Below are 20,400 nucleotides of genomic sequence, written 5' to 3'. Positions count from 1 at the left end.
GATTTCTTCAGAGAAGAGTAAGTTAATATTTATGTAGTGATATATGTATTGATAGAGTTGGCTGTTACTCAATATCAGACAACCTGATTAGTGGTAAAATTGGAATACTTCAAGAACAATATACTTTGACATGCAAAAAACAGGCATTACATATCACAGCAACAACAAACGATTCTCTCCAGGTTCTTTTATTTTTTTAAATTACTATGTTGTGCTTTGAAACATGCAAATTTAGGTTGATTCAAAAGTCAGAAGTGCAAGCCATGTAGGCCTACAGTATGCTATTTCTTAAATATGCACCATATTAATTTATATGGAAATAATGCACATGAAAATGTTATTACAGATGATTTACAAAAATACAAACATCTCTCATCACAGTCTATGTATAATGTGAAGCAGTAATTTAAGATATGTTATTAATGACAGTAAAAGGACTGCTTGTTATTGTTTGCAGGTTTTGTATAGAGCAACCAATGGACAACCTGACATTGATAAACAGCATTCTCCTTGTGGAGGGATTGAAAGTAACTCCTCAGTCTTCCTATGCTATTTTCATCCTGCTTTTCTTATTTTATGTCTTTGCAATGGGATGTAACATTGGACTGATAATTCTGATTGCAATAGAGAAGAATTTACATCATCCAATGCATTTTCTGTTCTGTAATCTGCCAGTAAATGATATAATAGGGACTACTGTTATTTTACCACGTTTAATGCAGGACATTTTCAAGCAGGCCTCAGATCGCTATATAACATATGTGGAGTGTGTTATTCAAGCTTATTTTGTACACATATTTGCAACAGCAAGCCACACTGCGCTAGTAACTATGGCCTATGACAGACAAGTGGCTATATGCAATCCATTGCTATACACAGCTATAATGACCAATAAAAGGGTGGTTCAGTTATCAGCAATAGCCTGGGCATTACCAGTAATTGTAGTGGCAATTATGTTAGGTCTCACTGTCCGCCTGTCTCGTTGCAAATATAAAATTGAAAACCCTTTTTGTGACAATGCCTCACTTTATAAATTGTCCTGTGAAAATGTGTCCATTAATAACATGTTTGGAATTGTTTATTCTGTGTTAGCACTTAGCATATCGGTGACATTGATGATTATAGCATATGTCAGAATTGTTGCTGTATGTATAATCAGCAAAAACAAAGCTCTCAATAGTAAAGCCATAAAAACATGTAGCAGTCACATAGCAGTTTATTTAATAATGTTTGTTTCTTGTGCCATCATGATTTTTCTCCATCGTTTTCCTGAATACTCTGAAAACAGGAAACTTGCAAGTATAATGTTCCACATTGTACCACCAGGACTAAATCCCATAGTTTATGGTTTACAAACTAAAGAGATAAGACAAAAAATTGTTAAACTGTGGTGGAAAAAAAGAATTGATACGTTGTGGCCTGTTGAAAAAAAAAAAAAAAAAAAGCTACAAAACGTAAGCTGAAATAACTTTCTTTTTTTTTTTTTACGGTGAAAGAGAGAAAGCTTTCTTACCAATCATGAAACTATTTTGCATTAAGAAAACATATGTGTATTTTAAAATATATTATTATATTAAATATCTATCACTGTGGTTTTCATTATTTTGTTTGTAACATGCATTTGATTGCTTAATGGAATTCTGGAGATAAATGTCTGAAGGAAAAAAAATTCAACTAAAGTAAAAGTTGCTCAAATTCATAATAAACATATTTTGAGATTTTTAAAGATATTGACCATTGGCTTCTTTATTTACCTTTAAATGTAGAATAAATGCATAAATAAATGACAACAATATCAATCTGTACCTTATTAATGTGTCTATTGTTTTGTATGTTTTGTATCTATTGCTTAATTTGAATAAAATCTGTTATTTACAGATGTTTAATTATATTAATGAATCATTTTACTATTTTAAAATTATAGAATTTACAACAAAAATAATAATTTCATTTGGAAACTACATTTCTCTGATCCTCTTAATTTTCATGGATTTTGATTTCTTGTGTGTGCATCACACACAAAAGTTTTATTCACTGTTTTTAGTGAGCTCTTCATAGGTGTGTGAATTAAGATGTCTTTCCACTACTTTCCACTAAAAACAATATTTCGCTAATGTCATAACGTTAATTTAAAGGGGTCATGAATTGCATTATTTAAATTTTATAATGTTTCCTGAGGTGCACGTATAATTTTTACATCAAAAACTGTCATGACTTAGAAATAAAAGACTGTGTTCTACCTTGATTTTAGCCCTTTTATTTAAAAAATAAAAAAGGTGTCTTCTTTAAGATGTCAAAGTAAATGGTCACATGATTTGATTGGGTAACATCTTTGCATAAAAATAAGTTTTACATATTCAAACATTTTTGGGAATTTTTACTACATTTTTACTGTTATTTGCAGTACTGTTTTGTTGCAGCTTTAACTGTCTTTATGATCTATTCATTATTGTTATGTAAATTGTGAAAATTCCTTCTAAACAACAAATGCTTACATATGCTTTTGATTATGAAATTTGGTTATGTGCATATGATGTTTAAAAATCAAGAGCAGCAAATGCATATGCTCTGCAATCACAGCGGTACTTATGTTGGGTGAGATGGTTGAGCACCCCAAGAAAAAGCATTGCCTCACAAGAATTACTCCAGTATATAATAAAAAATTTAAGCAGTATTTCCTGTACCGATTTTCAGAAAAATAATAGCAAGAAAATGTATATTTCTATAAATAGTCCTTGCAGGTTGCACGCAACGTGCCCAGTGTTGTCAGCTTCATAAACAAATGTCTCTTGTGAACCATTTCTTTGTGAGTCAAAAACACAGCACAGCCCAATTCATGTACAAACTGACTTTTTCCCACTTGTTCGAGAATCTGAAAATTACTGCTTCTTAGTTAATGCAGAGGTCCTCTGAGAAATCTAATCCAATCCAGGGGAGCATTTCCCAAAAGCATTGTTAGCCAAATGACAACTGCAATTCCCATCATTACTAACATAGCTCAATGATTTGGTGTTTCCCGAAACCATAGTTCAAACAAACATTCACAAAATGCATCACAAACTTGTGCGGTTGGAATGACAGCTCTCGAGCTGTGGTTAGAAGCATAGTTTTCTTGTTTTATGACATGTGGACTTCTCCACCACCTGTGTGACATCATTCACCAACATGGCTGAATGACAGGTTTGCGACAATACGGTTTTGGGAAACAGTTGTGACTAGCTAGTTGATTTGTTCAACGACGCATTTCCCAAAAGCAGTCTCAGTGCTTTGATATTTTGGCAAGCCATTTCTTTCTAAACCTATGTAATATTATTAAAATAATGCCTTCTCGATGTAGTACACTGTAAAGAAATTGCCAGGAATGTATAGGACTACAGAGTACTAATTTACATAAAATTGCTGTAGCCAGAAATTATGAAATCAATGCATGCTGGGCATTTTTTTTTTTTTTTTTTACAATTCCTGTGAATCAACAGCAGAATGATGCTAATATCACAGTAATGTGCTGCTGTTGTTATACTGTGAATTCACATTATAAAGATCACCATAATGGTGATTCCAGCACCTGAAGAAGCTAATCAAGGTCTTTGTTATTACATGGGTGATTCATAATCAGAAGGCTGTGTCCTATTAAAGCTGCATATCTCAGCAGCCATGTCACCAAGCTCTGTCAAAAGACATCTCAATTTGTAGGATCCTTTTATCGAAGCCTTTGTTTTGTGTCCTTCATTCAGCCTGTTTTGAAGGATGCATCAAGTGCTTCATTTGCATCCTCCAATCACCCACAAACCTTTGCACACATTCTAATTCACAAAAAAAGAATTAGCAGAAAATGAATCTGCACTGAGCTTATCCATTTTCACTACATATTTTGGAGATAAATTATGTTTTATAAACAAAGTTCGGGAGGAGCATATTCAGATAATCTACCCATTCAGTGCAAGAGGAGGCATAGAGAGCCGATTTACCGCTGTTCCATGACAGTTTTGCCAGCACCCTTTCACACTCTAGATTATTTTTATCCCAGCTATACCTCATGTGAATTTCTATCATTCTAACATGATTTTGTTGTAAGTGCTTTGAGATAGTTCACCCAAAAATTAATATTCTGTCATCAGTTACTCTCCATCATGTCGTTCCAAATGTCTCAGGTTGCGTAATGTAACCATAGATCCCTGAGAAAGGGAACAAGACGCTGTGTCCGATAAGATCGCTTTGGTAAAGCCCTCAGCGTGAATGCGTCTGATGCACGTATGACAACTAGTCCAATGGCGAGAGTGAACATCACATCAGGAAAGGATAAATACACATCCGGCAAGACCGGCTTCAGCTTAAATTGCCGAAGCAAATCGATCACAGGAATGCAGGGAGAATGGCAAAGTGACGCAGCATCTCGTTCTCTTTCTCAGGGAACTGAGAATTTATCACAACTATGCAGTGTTTTCAACAACATAATGTTTACTTTAGGTTGCAGAAATTTAAATATACATAAGTACAAGTAAAACAACACATCTAGAATTTGTAAAGTAAAAACCGATGTCTTTAGGAGGAAAAACCGATGGAAACAGCAATAACAATCAATTCAAATATAATTTGCGAAATAAACGAAATAAAAGCGCTGTAAAACATCTGTAAAGCATGACGCATCACCATGGAAATGGGAAACGTTCTAAAATAATGGTCGCGTAAAAAAAACTGAGCTACAATAGTATTTAAATTATAATTTATAAATATAATAAATTAAAAACAAGAAGGGAGAAATCTTTCATCAAGCAGGCTTCTTTGATGCACTTCTTGTCTCTTAGCTGGCCATTCAATGTTTAACTTGGCAACAGCACAAGCTATAACCTCCATGAGGTCCTAATACACTGGACTGTGAGGTGGCAAGTCCCCAACATCTCCAGGATCCGTGCTTACAGCGCCCAGTTCCTCAGAACCAGACAGCTGAAGCATGGGTGCTTCCCCCGAGCTGGAAGAAACCACAATACGGGTTTCCAAATCCTGTGAAAAAGCACTGGCTCTACCAGGTGAGGGCAGAGATAGGGCAGGACCCATCTCTAGCCCCTCTACTAGATCCATTTGCGAACCCCACGATTGCAGCCAGCGCTGTGCCACAGCAAAAGTGGGACCAGAACTGCAAAGAACGCTTGCTAGGTTACCCTTCTCGAAGAGTGGATAAGTAAGGGCCATCAACTGCAAACGTGAAACAGAGAGTTCAGTGCTTATATACTCCAGGTGTTAAGCAGTGATTGGCCAGACCTATGAGTATGAATGAATGACGTGGCATTAGAATATTCCTGGTAGAACCTACACTAAAGCTTTCATTTCTAATATGTTGGACCTTTTGTTGAAAGTAGCCTATACCTGCCTTCATAATCACCTGCAAGAGCTGTGATTGTGTTGTTTGGGTCGGACGCAACGCATGTTTGCAAAATATGCTGTATTTTTGTGATTCCTCCAGGTGGAACAAGTGCAGCACTAACTACATAGCCTACATCACCTTTAAATGGTTAAATGGTATGGCGCGTCGACTTAAGACAAGTCTCAGATCTAAGCAAATAAACACTGAGAATATATATACCCAATATAACCCAATATAAATTAATAAAAAATATATGCGTTCTTTTAATAAAAATATGTTGAAATATTTCAAATTGGTGGAATTAACAAACAAAGTCCATGGACACCAAACTTGGATAATTATCCAAGTTATCCTTGGATAGCAATCTGTCTTTAACATTTTAGCCTATAAATTTTCATAAAAATAAATTGCTTATGGATAAATTAAAATATTATGAAAACAGTTTCAGTTATGACTTTTTAAATTGTATATTCTAGTTAGTTTTGTGTGACTATATATATATATATATATATATATATATATATATATATATATATATATATATATATATATATATGTATGTATGTATGTATACACATAAGTGATTTGTATATGATTAATATATAAATAAGTGATTAATTAAAGTGACTAATATAAGTTGTTGCAGACCAAACTTTAACAACGGAAAGATCCTCAAATTTTGAATTCACATTGATGATAATTCCTAGAACATATACATCTCCAGAAACTTGAGCATAATACCCACAGTTCTTAGAAGAGAAATATCATTTTCAGACCCATAAGGTGTAGTTACGGACATACCAGTAAGAGTGAACTGAAATAATCTAACAATGCAAACTTTGAACCCTTGAAAAAAAAAAAAACTAAAACAAAGAAAAGAAAAAAGACACATGAACCCTACAGGTAACTAGAGCAAGGGCCGTTTTAACATATCAACACAATAACAGTTGGCTGTGTTCATGGCAACCAGTTGGCCATGTCATTCCCCTCTTGGGTGATGACAGCATCACATGCATCTTTGAACCACATATTTAAAGGCAAAGGCTTGTAAAGATTCTTCAAGAAAAGTAAGTCAATATTTCTGTAACCCTAACTAATGCTAATTATTTAGTTATTTTGACAACTTGAAGAAATACATAAAAAATAATCAACTATCTTTGTATTACTTTATAGCAACAGACTGCAGCCTCTTTGTTTTTCAATTCACTATGTAGTGATTATGTAACTATGATCGATTCTGTGTTTTTAAAGGGATGACATTTAATATAGACCATAAACACTGATCAGACAGCAAGTAATGTGTGTGATTTACAAACAAATCATAGACTTACATATGGAAATCAAGCTGAGAAAATGTAATGTCATCATTAAATTTTACTGTTTACAACAATATGTCAACATCTTTTTTTGTATAATCCTTATAGTACAATGTACCAATATATGGTATTAATGATGATGACAGGTCTGTTTGTTACTGTTTGCAGGTTTTGTATAGAACAACCAATGGACAACCTGACAAACAGCATTCTCCTCGTGGAGGGACTGAAAGTTACACCTCAGTCTTCCTATCCTATTTTCATCCTGCTTCTCTTGGTTTATATATTTGCAATGGGATGTAACATTGGACTTATAATCATCATCTCAACTGAGAAGAAACTACGTCATCCTATGCATTTTCTGTTCTGTAACCTGCCAGTGAATGATATACTAGGGACTACTGTCATGTTGCCACCCTTGCTGCGGGACATTTTAAGGGAAGCCTCAGAGCGCTACATGACATATGCGGAGTGTGTTGTTCAAGCATATTTTGTACACACATTTGCAGCAGCAAGCCACTATGTGCTGATGATCATGGCCTTTGACAGATATGTGGCTATATGCAATCCATTGCAATACTCAGCTATAATGACCAATAATATGGTAGTTAAACTATCAGTATCAGCCTGGGGGCTGTCAATATTCTTTGTGTCTATTATGTTAGGTCTGACTATACGTCTGTCTCGATGTAGATCTAAAATCGAAAACCCTTTCTGTGACAATGCCTCACTGTTTAAACTGTCCTGTGAAAATGTAGTCATTAATAATGTGTTTGGAATAATTTGTACTGTGACTATCTTTATCATCTCACTTGGGTTTGTGTTTATAACTTATACCAAGATTGCTGCTGTATGCATAACCAGCAAAAACAAATCACTCAACAGCAAAGCCATAAAAACATGTAGCACTCATATAGCTGTTTATATAATCATGTTTGTTTCTTGTGCCATTATGGTTTTGCTCCATCGCTTTCCTGAATACTCTGAAAGCAGGAAACTAGCTGGTATAATGTTTCATATAGTACCACCAGGACTAAATCCTTTAGTATATGGTTTACAAACCAAAGAAATAAGACAAAAGTTTGTAAAACGTTGGTACAGAAATAAAGTTAATCTAAAATAAATTATAAAGGAAAAAAATTCTCTGCATGAAAATAAGAATATCAATAATACTGTATAAGTGCTACTGTGAAGACGATTTTGCCCATACTTTTTTCCCAGAAAATAATTATGATCAATGATTCTGAACACTTTTACAACTTTTATAATGTTTTTTTTTTTTTTTTTTTTTTTTTTTAATAACTTTTAATTAGCCTGGTCTAAATATGATGCAGAAAGACACATTATATGTGAACGATTTTTGTTGTTGATGAAACATGTTCTGTTAAAATTAGATATTGTCTGCTTCTGTTCTCAGTAACGCAGTGTACGGTTTATCATTGATGAAACCTGCTTCGTCCTTGTGCTTAGCCCACAGTTTTGGATTTACTCATTTCAGTGACGCTATCTCTTTCCTCACTCTCAGCTTCACTCAGCATGTAATCAGCAGGATGAGGTTGTGGTTCAGTGGACACCATCAGCACAGAAGGGAAGAAAAGAGAAACATAATTTTCAGTAAACACAATTTCCACTCCCAATTTATGCAAAATATCCCTTCCAAGCAAATTTAGAGGTGATTTGGGAATGATAGTAAATTTGTGCATAAAGTGTTGACCATCAAAAAATCAGATCAAGTAGTTTGAACTAATGATTGTTTATGATTATGCATGATGTGAATTTTAGTGCCAACTCTACAAAAACATCAAATTTTTGTGTTCGATTTGGAATAGTTTTCAGCAGCACTCAGCATATAGGAGAGCATGAAAATCACAAAAATCAGTAATTTCCCTTGACTGAGTATCTTTTGTATCATATTCAGTTTATACAGTAAAGAATATACAGTTCTGTTTTATATTTGATGACTTATTATTTCTTACTTGAATAGACTAGACATATATGAAAAAATGAAAGCACTATCTAAGAGACACAAGTGCAACAAATTCTGAAAGATGCAGATGCCATAAAGAACAATGCAGACATCAAACACTGAGACAGGTCCTCTAAAAATTCATCATTTGCCAAAAACTCTTTAGGCTGTGGCCTCACTAACCTCCACACGGTGTGTATCCCAAAGCACCCAAATACTCCTCCCACTTTTGTCAAGCAGTACAAGATTCCTATCACCTCGACAATGGTGCCAAACCAAGGTCAATTATGTGGGTATACACATCAGATCACGAGGCATTGAACTGCAGTCCAGCTGCATCCAAGCCATTCAAAACATCAAGCTCCCCACCAATGTCTCAGAGATGCGCAGTTTTTTAGGTGTGTGCAACTAATCACAGCAGTTCATCGAGAACTAAATATTCAGTAAATATTCAGACTATGAAAAGGTTTTGCTCTGAACTGTGTGGGCCATCCAGCGATTTGCCACTATATTGCACAAAAGGTTATCATAGAGACTTGTCACCAGCCTGTAACATTTCTCAACAGTCGACACAGCCGACACACCAATTCACGCATAGCCACGTGGTTGATGGCCCTTCCAGGGCGCAACATTGAGGCACGATGAGGGACCCCAACAACAACAACCGAATGTCGATGGATGTTCCTACAACCACGAGGGCATCCTAAAAGCAAGTGCAGGTGTGCTATGGCTAAACAATAATAATAATAATAAAAATAATATGTTTTATTTGTTTAGCGCTTTCAAGAACCCAAGTTGCTATATAACATGAATACATGTAAGTATACAGTCAGTATACAACACATAATCAACCAGATGGAACAGACTAAGAAAGTTAATCTACATTAAACTTACAAAAACAAGCATAAAGCTGGAAAATTGTGACAGACAATCAATTAACAAAACATAAAGTGAATAAGTGAGTTTTGAGAGCAGTTTTAAAGGTCTGAAGAGAAGAGACATCACAAAGGTCTTGTGGTAGTTTGTTCCAGAGCTTAGAAGCTGATATGCTGAAAGCCCTACCACCCACACTAGATAGACGGAACTTGGGTACTGCAAGCAAGTTTTCAAAGCTCGATCTCAGAGTACGGGCAGGGAGATAGGGGATAATCAATTTGGAGAGATAGGAAGGTGCTAAACCATGACAAACCTTTAAAACTAGAGTAAGAATCTTAAACTGGATGTGGTAACTAACAGGGAGCCAATGTAGTTGCTGTAATACAGGGGTGATGTGAGCTGATTTTTTGGTAGAAAAAAAAAACAACCAACCTTGCCCACCACAACACTTCAAGTTGGGTCCCGATTCATCGCAATAGGCTGAGGTAGCCGCTATTCTCATAACCCTTCAAATCGCCTTGGCCCATAACATCAGAGAACTCCTCATTTGTACAGACATCACAAGAACACACAACATGATTGTCATCTTAAAAAACATGAAAGGACACTCAAAACAACCAGGGTAGCATTTCCCAAAAGCATCGTAAGCCTAAGTTGATCGTAGCTCCATTGGTTTCAATGGAGCTACGATCAACTTAAGCTTACGATGCTTTTGGGAAACGCAGCCCAGGCCTTGACAAAGACTTGAATGACCAAACTGATGCCCTCGCCAAGACTGGTGCACTACATGGCAATCTGTGGTCACCTCCAACCCAACCATCCACACTCAGCATGGCAGCAGTAACCCGCAGCCAGCAAACTCTTCCTGCAACAGTGCCCAACCTCATTGAGATGGACTCTCTGCCTGAGGAACCAAAGGCTAAGGACAATCAGGAACCACCTGCTGCTCGACTATCATGATCCACTTGCCAACCGACCATCATGACCATCCAACGATGTCTACACAGGAACTTTGTTGGCCGAAGGGGGGACTGTAACATCTGAACTGGATCGAGGATATCAAATCAACTATAAGCCTCAGAAAAGCTTATGGATGTTTGACCTCTTCATGTAAATCACAAACATGGCTCTGGCCCGTCTGCACCAAATTACCCTGTCAGGGTATATTGCCTTGGTAGATCCTAAGCAGAAACATTCTCACAGCCTCATGGCTCCTAAAGGGACTTCAAAGAGCTCAGAGAATGCCCCATGCTGGGCACACAAGGGCCATGTGGCAACAAGCATTGTGGAAGACCCAATTCACATAACACACATACACAATCTGAAATTCCCTGAATTTAACTCATAAGTAAACTATTATATTATATGTATAATGTATCCCTGTGTGTATGCATGTCCCCATGTTGTAATTAGCCTAGTTATGATTTTTAGTTATTTATCTCGTGATGCTTTAACAGAAATCTCAGTTTTCATTAAAATATCCTCATTTGCTTTTTTAAAAATGAAATGACATTAGGTTATCCATGCACAGAGCACACACCTAATTAATCTATGTTGAAATTCAGTAATGAATATTTTCACATCAGCTTGCTTGGAGCTCAAACTTGTCTCCCTGAATGCGTGTAGTGACTTGAGTCTGCAACAGGTTGAACCTCTTTAACTGTCTGAGATTTCTCCCTGGGGTCTGTCCCCTTGTTGGTGGCTGGACGACCACTCCTAGCAGCCAGCACGGTACCCATCAGCTGACCTAGTTCTCCATGAGCTGTTTTAAGTCGATCAGCAGTGACTCATTCTGGAAGACCCCCAACGTTGACCAGGAAAGACTCCAGCCTCCAGAACTCAAAACGCGCCATCATACGGGGGGCGCAAAGAATGTCGGTGAGCGTCATGCCGGATGAAAACAAACTCAGCCACAGAGAGGGTATTGGGCATCCAAGTTACCGTCAGTCCATGCTGAGAGGTAGGAATGGGTTTAAAAGTATTGATTCTGTCCAGGAGGGCAGAGCATTCAGAAGATAGACTCCAGGGCCTTGTTCTGTCTGGAATGAAATCTCCCGGGACCCTCAGAGTCTGACCGTACACCAACTCTGCCAAGGAAGTTTGTAGATCCTCCTTGGGAGCCGTTTGCAGGCCCAGGAGGACCCAGGGTAGCCGTTCAATCCATCTGTTATCTGCCAGACTGGCTCTCAGTGCAGTTTTGAGAGAGCAATGAAAGCGTTCACACAGCCCATTGGCCTGTGGGTGAAAGGCCGTAGTATGGTGAAGCTGCACACCTAGGATTCAAGCCACCTCCATCCAAAACTCGGATGTAAATTGTTTTTGACAGTTTTTGACATAATATAGCTTAGTTGTTGCAGCCCAACATCAGAAATACACAGTCATAAATTAACACAGATCCTCACATTTTAAATTCACTTTGACTTTAATTCCCAAAACATTTACATCTCCAGAAACTTGAGTATAATACCCACAATTCTTTTAAGAGAAAGACTGATTTTCAGACCCACAAGGTGTAGTTACACATCTACCTGCAAGAGTGATTTGAACTATGCTAACAATCCAAACTTTGAACCCTTGGGGGAAAAAAACAAAACAAAACACACATGACCCCCACAGGTAACTAGAGTAAGGGCCATTTCAACATAACAATATAATAACAGTTTTTGTGGCTGTGTTCATGGCAACCAATCGGCCATGTCATTCCCCTCTTGGGTGATGACAGCATCACATACATCTTTGAACCACATATTTAAAGGCAAAGGCTCGTAGAGATTCTTCAAGAAAAGTAAGTCAATATTTCTGTAACCCTAAATACTGGCATAATTGACTGCTAATTAATTAGTTAACTTGAAAACTTGAAGCAATCCGTAAACCATCTTTGTATTACTTTTTAGTAACAAAAGACAGCAGGCTCTTTGATTTTCAATTTACTATGCAGTGATTGTGTTACTATGATTGATTCTGTTTTTAAAGGGATGACATTTAATATAGACCATGTAAACTGATAAAGTAATGTGTGTGATTTACAAACAATATATAGACTTTCATATGGAAATCAAGCTCAGAAAATGCCATCAAATGTGATGTTATAATTAGATTTTACTGTTTACAACAATACATGTACATATTTTTTGTATAATTCTCATAGTACAAACTAGCAATTTATGCTATTAATGATGATGACAGGTCTGTTTGTTACTGTTTGCAGGTTTTGTATAGAGCAACCAATGGACAACCTGACTTTCACAAACAGCATTCTCCTCGTGGAGGGACTGAAAGTTACACCTCAGTCTTCCTATCCTATTTTCATCCTGCTTCTCTTGGTTTATATATTTGCAATGGGATGTAACATTGGACTTATAATCCTGATTTCATCTGAGAAGAATCTACATCATCCTATGCATTTTCTGTTCTGTAACCTGCCAGTGAATGATATACTAGGGACTACTGTCATGTTGCCACCCTTGCTGCGGGACATTTTAAGGGAAGCCTCAGAGCGCTACATGACATATGTGGAGTGTGTTGTTCAAGCATATTTTGTACACATATTTGCAGCAGCAAGCCACTATGTGCTGATGATCATGGCCTTTGACAGATATGTGGCTATATGCAATCCATTGCGATACTCAGCAATAATGACCAACAAAATGGTAGTTAAACTATCAGTATCCGCCTGGGGGCTGTCAGTATTCATTGTGTCTATTATGTTAGGTCTCACTATACGCCTCTCTCGCTGCAGATCTAAAATTGAAAACCCTTTCTGTGACAATGCCTCACTGTTTAAACTGTCCTGTGAAAATGTAGTCATTAATAATGTGTTTGGAATAATTTATACTGTGATTGTCTTTACTTTCTCACTTGGGTCTGTGTTTATAACTTATACCAAGATTGCTACTGTATGCATAACCAGCAAAAACAAAACACTCAACAGCAAAGCCATAAAAACATGTAGCACTCATATAGCTGTTTATATAATCATGTTTGTTTCTTGTGCCACTATGGTTTTTCTCCACCGTTTTCCAGAATACTCTGAAAACAGGAAACTTGCTAGTATAATGTTTCATATAGTACCACCAGGACTAAATCCTTTAGTATATGGTTTACAAACCAAAGAAATAAGACAAAAGTTTGTAAAACTTTTGTACAGAAATAAAGTTAATCTAAAGTAAATTAATTATAAAGAAAAAAATCCATTATAAAATGTAATTTTCTCTGCATGACAATAAGAATATCAATAATATTGTATTAGTGCAACTGTGAAAATGATTTTGCCCATACTTTTTCTTCCACAAAATAATCAGGATCAAGAATTATGAACACTTTTTTATCTTTTACAATGATTTTTATAACTTTTAATCAGCCTGGTCTAAAGATGATCTGACCCAAATAGAGGATATGATGAGTGTTGCAGAATAGAAACATTATGTGAATGATTTTTGTCTTTGATGAAACACAAATTATTATGATAAATTAGATATTGTCTGCTTCAAATCTGTAAAATCAGCTTGAGTAGTTTGAACTAATTATTGTTTATGATTATGCATGATGTGAATTTTAGTGCCAACTCTACAAAAACTGTAAAGAGTATGCAGTTTTGTTTTTATATTTGATGACTTTATTCAGTTTATTATTTCTTACTTGAATAAGCTAGACATACCTGAAAAATAAAGCACTATTTAGTTTGCTTCTTTTGTCTATTGTGTTTATTTTTTCTTATGCTCATCATTTGCATTTCTTCTTATTTCATTGTTTATTTTTTGCTTGTTTGTGTAATTGTATATATACAGTGAACAAAATTATAAATGCAACACTTTTGTTTTTGCCAACATTTTTCATGAGCTGAACTCAAAGATCTAAGACTTTTTCTATGTACACAAAAGGCCTATTTCTCTCAAATATTGTTCACAAATCTGTTTAAATCTGTGTTAGTGAGCACATCTCCTTTGCCGAGATAATCCATCCACCTCACTGGTGTGGCTGATTAGACAGCATGATTATTGCACAGGTGTGCCTTAGGCTGGCCACAATAAAAGGCCACTCTAAAATGTGCAGTTTTATCACAATGCCACAGATGTCGCAAGTTTTGAGGGAACGTGCAATTGGCATGCTGACTGCAGGAATGTCCACCAGAGCTGTTGCTCATGAATTGAATGTTCATTTCTCTACCATAAGCCATCTCCAAGGCATTTCAGAGAATTTGGCAGTACATCCGACCGGCCCCACAACCACAGACCATGTGTAACCACACCAGCCCAGGACCTCCACTTCCAGCATCTTCACCTCCAAGATCATCTGAGACCAGCTACCCAGACAGCTGCTGCAACAATCGGTTTGCATAACCATAGAATTTCTGCACAAACTGTCAGAAACCATCTCAGGGAAGCTCATCTGCATGCTCTTCGTCCTCATCGGGGTCTTGACCTGACTGCAGTTCGTCATCGTGACCGACTTGAGTGGGCAAATGCTCACATTCGATGGCATCTGACACTTTGGAGAGGTGTTCTCTTCACGGATGAATCCCGGTGAAGGTTTTTCCCAACTTCCTATCCACTATCTGTCCAATAATTTCTGTATAACGGACGTGATTGTCATAAGTTGGACTGAACTTTATTTCATTATTTCAGTTTACAACAATAAACAGCATAATGGACTGCTTTTCTGCAGCTTAAATTAAGTGCCTGACTTTGCAAGCCCTGCACATTCTTTTTTCATTTCTTTTATTTGAACAGGGACAATGCACAATAAAACATTAACCCTGTATATAACAAGGAGAGATGCATTGCACCAGATTCTAGAAACTTGCTATTTTCCACCGGTAGTCCCAAGTTACAAATTGCTGCATCCGCTGTTAGGTTTTAAATAAAGGGGTACAATTTTCATAAAATGAATGGCCATCTTGTTAAAACATGAAGTTAAGCATGCAATTAAGAATATTATCTGCTGAGGAAAGTTTAATAAATAAAAAAAAAAGTACCACCTAGTCAGACAGGGCTCTTAAACTTCCAAGCAGGGCTCGGCTTCTTTCAAGCAAATACAAAGCTTCCTATTGCTAAAAACATACAATTTAGATGTCTCATAAAAGTGATTTAATAAGGAAAATTGTCATCATGTAATTCCAAACCTGCTTGACCTTCTTTCTTCTGTTGAACACACACACACACACACAAACATTATATACATATATATATATATATATATATATATATATATATATATATATATATATATATATATATATATACAGTGCCCTCCATAAGTATTGGGACAATAAATACAAAATTGCTCTGTTAGGTTAGCTGTGGTTTCAAGACATTTATAAATATGATTAAAAAATTAATATGAGGTAGAAGTACAAAATGTCACATTTTGTTATTGGCTGTTTCAGCACAAAATGTTTTACCAACTAAGAAGAACAGCACTTTTAGAGTTTAGAGGGTTTAACTTAAAGTAAACGTAAATGTGTAAAAACAAATATTTAATCTTAAATCCCTTGCAAGCAATCACAGGAGTGAGTCTGTGACCCATAGACATCACCGTACTCTTGGTTTGACACTTTCAAATGCTTTTCCAGGCCTTTAATGCAGCCATTTTCAATGGTTGCTTGTTTTGAGGAATTTATGACTTTGAATTTGCAAAAACACACAGAGATGAGCCAGTAGAGTTTTAGAACAGATTTTTATGGACAGATGAGACAAAGATTAACGTTTATCAAAGTGGGAAAGCAAAAGTGTGGAGAAAAAAAGAACAACAATCTCATCTGGATCTTATCATGTCTGTCTGTATGTATATATATATATATACACACACACACATTTTGAACAATGCTGGGAACCAAATAGCATTTAAGCCCACTGATGTCCACCAGACATTTCTCAAAATATTCTTTTATGTTCCACAGAATAAAGTAGTACAGTTTTGGAACAACATGAAAGTGAATAAATGACGAAAGAAAAAAAACATTTGGGGGTGAACAGAATGCTAAAATAAAACAAAATACTTGTAGATACATTATCACGCATACAATTACATACAGTGTAATATGCATTATATGCATACAATGACTATGATCATGACAGAAAAAAAGGGCTATCAGCCAGTTTTCCCACCCCTGTGGGATGATGGCAACGTCACAGAAACACCTAGAAACAAAATAAAAGCTAAGGGCAAGTAAACAGTTTTTCACTGAACATCTAGCAACTTGACTGTCATCTATCTTGATAACAGCGTGTTGAGTAAGTGTTGTTTTAGACAAATAATTTATGCTTTGCATAACTTTGTAGCAAAAACAGCTTCCAGGTTCTTTGGTTTTTCAATTTACCATGTAGTGATAGAAGAGTTGATCATGCTGTTGGTGTGCTGCACTATGAAAATGTTCAGATGACAAGCTATGCATTTTTTAACCATTTGGGCAATATGCATTTAATATACTATCAAACAATCATACATTTCTTGAAATAGTGTACTTTACTCAGAGTGGAATGCAGCCGTATCAGATGAAATGTTATTAATGACAATAACAAGTCTGTTACTCTATACAATGGATTGTGCAGGGCAGCCAATGGACAACCTGACGTTCACAAACAGCATTCTCCTCGTGGAGGGACTCAAAGTTACATCTCAATCTTCCTATCCTGTTTTCATCCTCCTTCTTTTGGTTTATGTCTTTATAATGGTCTCCAACATTGGACTTGTAATTCTGATTTCAACAGAGAAGAATCTTCATCATCCAATGCATTTCCTGTTCTGTAACTTGCCACTAAATGATATATTAGGGACCACTGTCATTTTGCCACGCTTAATGCAAGACATTTTAAGGGAAACATCACAGCGCTATATAACATATATGGAGTGTGTTATTCAAGCTTATTTTGTGCATATATTTGCAGTAGCATGCCACTATGTGCTGATGATCATGGCCTTTGACAGATATGTGGCTATATGTAATCCACTGCGATACACATCTATAATGACCAATAAAATGGTAATTAAACTATCAGCATCAGCCTGGGCACTGTCAGTATTCATGGTGTCAGTTCTGTTGGGTCTCACTATACGCCTGTCTCGCTGCAGGTCTAACATTGAAAACCCTTTCTGTGACAATGCCTCACTGTTTAAACTGTCCTGTGAAAATGTGGTCATTAATAATGTCTTTGGAATGGCTTATACTGTGATTGTCTTTACCTTCTCACTTGGGTCTGTTTTTATAACATATGGCAAAATTGCTACTGTATGCATAACCAGCAAAAACAAATCACTCAACAGCAAAGCCATAAAAACCTGCAGCACTCACATAGCTGTTTATATAATCATGTTCGTTTCTTGTGCTAGTTTTATTTTTCTCCACCGTTTTCCTGAATACTCTGAAAGCAGAAAACTAGCTAGTATAATGTTCCATATAGTACCACCAGGACTAAATCCTTTAGTATATGGTTTACAAACCAAAGAAATAAGACAAAAGTTTGTAAAATTTTGGTGTCGGAAAAAGGTGAATCCTTAGTTTAATGTTTGTTTGTTTGTTTTTTACAATATAATAACTAATAATATAACTAAATACACAATACTGTATTGTATAATTTTAAAAATACACATGTATCTTTTTCACTGAAAAAATGTGAATAATGTATAATATATATATTATATATATGGAGGCATTTTATGCATGCTATTCTCATCCTTGATTGTCAGTGAGAATATTGGGAAAAAACTGTAGCACTTTATCTTATATTAATTTTTTAATTTTAAAGTATTTCTTAACTTTTAGCATGCATCTAATTTGGTGATAGAAAATAAGCAGTTGTATTTGAACTAGGGGGTCATGTAAACTGTAGCAAATTGGGGAGATATAAATGTAACCACAAGACAATTACTGGAAAGGTACCAGTTGTAGGTATCATAGTAAAAGGCAAGTGAAGTGCCTAAAAACTATTCACTCATGTCTGAAACCTAACAGTTGCTTCATTTCTATGACTTTTGACTATGACTCATTTCTTTGAAATATGTGCTGTAAGTATAAGTAACATCTGAACTATACAAATATATTATAGTCCTTTTAGTAGCTTTTAGAGCAATATTTAAACAGTAAAATATTGACTCTTGTCTCAATGTATGCCGGTGCGGTTTTATTGTCTTTACTTGTTAAACAAGCATTACACTATATTGCAGTTGGGTCATGTAAAATCATCTAAACTTCCCCAGCTTTTTTTTTTTTTAAAACAGTTATTGAAGAAGACATCACTGTTCAAAACTGTCTCCCTACTTTACACAGATTCGCAACATTAAGCTTATAAAAAATATTTATAATTTGAGCTGTCAGGTCTGATTTCATGGTAAATGTCAGTTTGACGCAATTAATTTTTGTGTGTTTAAAATAACTTAAGAAAGATGGCAGAATCATTATTGTATTAATTAAATAGATTAAATAGATTACATTTCAATCATTTAAAAGGTTCTTACAGCCTAAAAAGCAAAAGAACCAAAAACTTACTTGGTTACTAACGTAACCTCGGTTCCCTGAGATACTGAACGAGTACTGCGTATGGGGGAAAAGTCTCCCTTTTTCCCCGCTACTGAAGCCTTTTCAATAACTCAGTGCAGCTGCATCGTCATTGGTTTACTCATTGCAAGTCGTTGAACCAATGACGGCGCAGCTTTGCTGCGCAGCCTATGGCGACAAAGCGTGCGAACTTTCCCACCGAAAGGGGCGGGGTAAAGCCCTATATAAGTGAGCATTTCGTCATAGGCTACTCAGGCCATATCGACTGAAGCGACGACACTGAGCCGCAGCCTAGTGGCACGGCAAGTAACGCAGTACTCGTTCCGTATCTCAGGGAACCGAGGTTACGTTAGTAACCAAGTAAGTTCCCTTTCGATACTTCACTCGTACTGCGTATGGGGGAACGAATTCAACCATGCCGTGCCACTGCTGGGGAACGACTGGACTTGACCGGACACCGCGAGGGGACCAAAGCCGCCGTCACCCTTGTGCACTACGAGGGAAAAACTCCCGGGTTTTGAGTAAAACGCAGAACTATAATGGCTGCGTATTTACGCCGAGAGGACCCGAGCCTGTAGGGTCGGAACGTCCAATTGATAAAATTTGGCAAAAGTGGACGGCGAGGACCAGCCGGCCGCCTCACAAATGTCTTTAATGGAAATTCCACTGGACCAGGCTCAAGATGAGGCCATACCCCTAGTGGAGTGGGCTCTCACTCCTATGTAGTGCTGTAGTACTCGAGTCCGGACTCGAGACGTTTTTCTGTTGTCTCGGACTCGTCTCGGACTCGGTGATATTTGCACTCGGACTTGTCTCGGACTTGGTCATTGGTCTCGCCACAAGTCCTAATTGGTCTCCTCTCTCTCACTCGTCTCATTTGCTCCGGTTCCTGCAGGTTTCGTGCTCACACCGAAAGCGCGCGCATCACTGATCACGCGAATAAGCCACGCTTAGTCTCAAACAGAGACAGAAGTCAAACAGAGTCACAATTACCAAAATGAGTGGCTTAATGCACTTAAAATATTAAATACATACAAAATTATGTCAAAATGCTCGTCTTGGCAATTATTCAGATAAACACAGTCAGTTTTGGATCATTAAATAGCTAAGAGAACGCAACTCTTAAAGGGACAGCAGTCCAATATTCCTGCTGCTGTCTGACATGTTATTTAAAGAACAAAAGACAAAGAAAATCACTTTCTGCTCTTGACTGAATACGTTTTTAACTTTAATGGTAAGAATAAGTCTGTATTTAATATTTACAATAAAAAATACAGAAATTAAGGTAACCAACGTGGATGTGTTATTTTACATTTGATTACTTTAATTTCTGTAGTATTTCTTATCTAAATAAAAACCTACTTAACCTGAAAAACTTAGTTTCATT

At 36.5% G+C, this 20,400-nt stretch overlaps 4 protein-coding genes across 4 annotated transcripts; all 4 read left to right on the top strand.

Annotated features, from left to right (window-relative positions):
• Nucleotides 1-476: 476 nt before the first annotated feature.
• Nucleotides 477-1,463, top strand: LOC137012288 (olfactory receptor 8G17-like). The gene has a single exon (XM_067375419.1). It carries the CDS (start codon nucleotides 477-479, stop codon nucleotides 1,461-1,463), a length of 987 nt encoding a protein of 328 aa, XP_067231520.1.
• Nucleotides 1,464-6,865: 5,402 nt separating this feature from the next.
• On the top strand, nucleotides 6,866-7,801 carry LOC137012696 (olfactory receptor 8G17-like). Its single transcript, XM_067376093.1, has one exon. It carries the CDS (start codon nucleotides 6,866-6,868, stop codon nucleotides 7,799-7,801), a length of 936 nt encoding a protein of 311 aa, XP_067232194.1.
• Nucleotides 7,802-12,747: 4,946 nt separating this feature from the next.
• LOC137012588 (olfactory receptor 8G17-like) lies at nucleotides 12,748-13,689 on the top strand. The gene has a single exon (XM_067375921.1). It carries the CDS (start codon nucleotides 12,748-12,750, stop codon nucleotides 13,687-13,689), a length of 942 nt encoding a protein of 313 aa, XP_067232022.1.
• A 3,389-nt stretch (nucleotides 13,690-17,078) lies between these two features.
• Nucleotides 17,079-18,017, top strand: LOC137012605 (olfactory receptor 8G17-like). The gene has a single exon (XM_067375945.1). The coding sequence runs from the start codon at nucleotides 17,079-17,081 to the stop codon at nucleotides 18,015-18,017; it is 939 nt and encodes a 312-aa protein (XP_067232046.1).
• Nucleotides 18,018-20,400: the final 2,383 nt, after the last annotated feature.

The sequence above is a fragment of the Chanodichthys erythropterus genome, chromosome 22 (assembly GCF_024489055.1).
Source record: "Chanodichthys erythropterus isolate Z2021 chromosome 22, ASM2448905v1, whole genome shotgun sequence".
Lineage (NCBI taxonomy): Eukaryota > Metazoa > Chordata > Actinopteri > Cypriniformes > Xenocyprididae > Chanodichthys > Chanodichthys erythropterus.
Note: the sequence above shows the minus strand (reverse complement) of the source record. Positions and strands in the feature narration are given on the sequence as shown.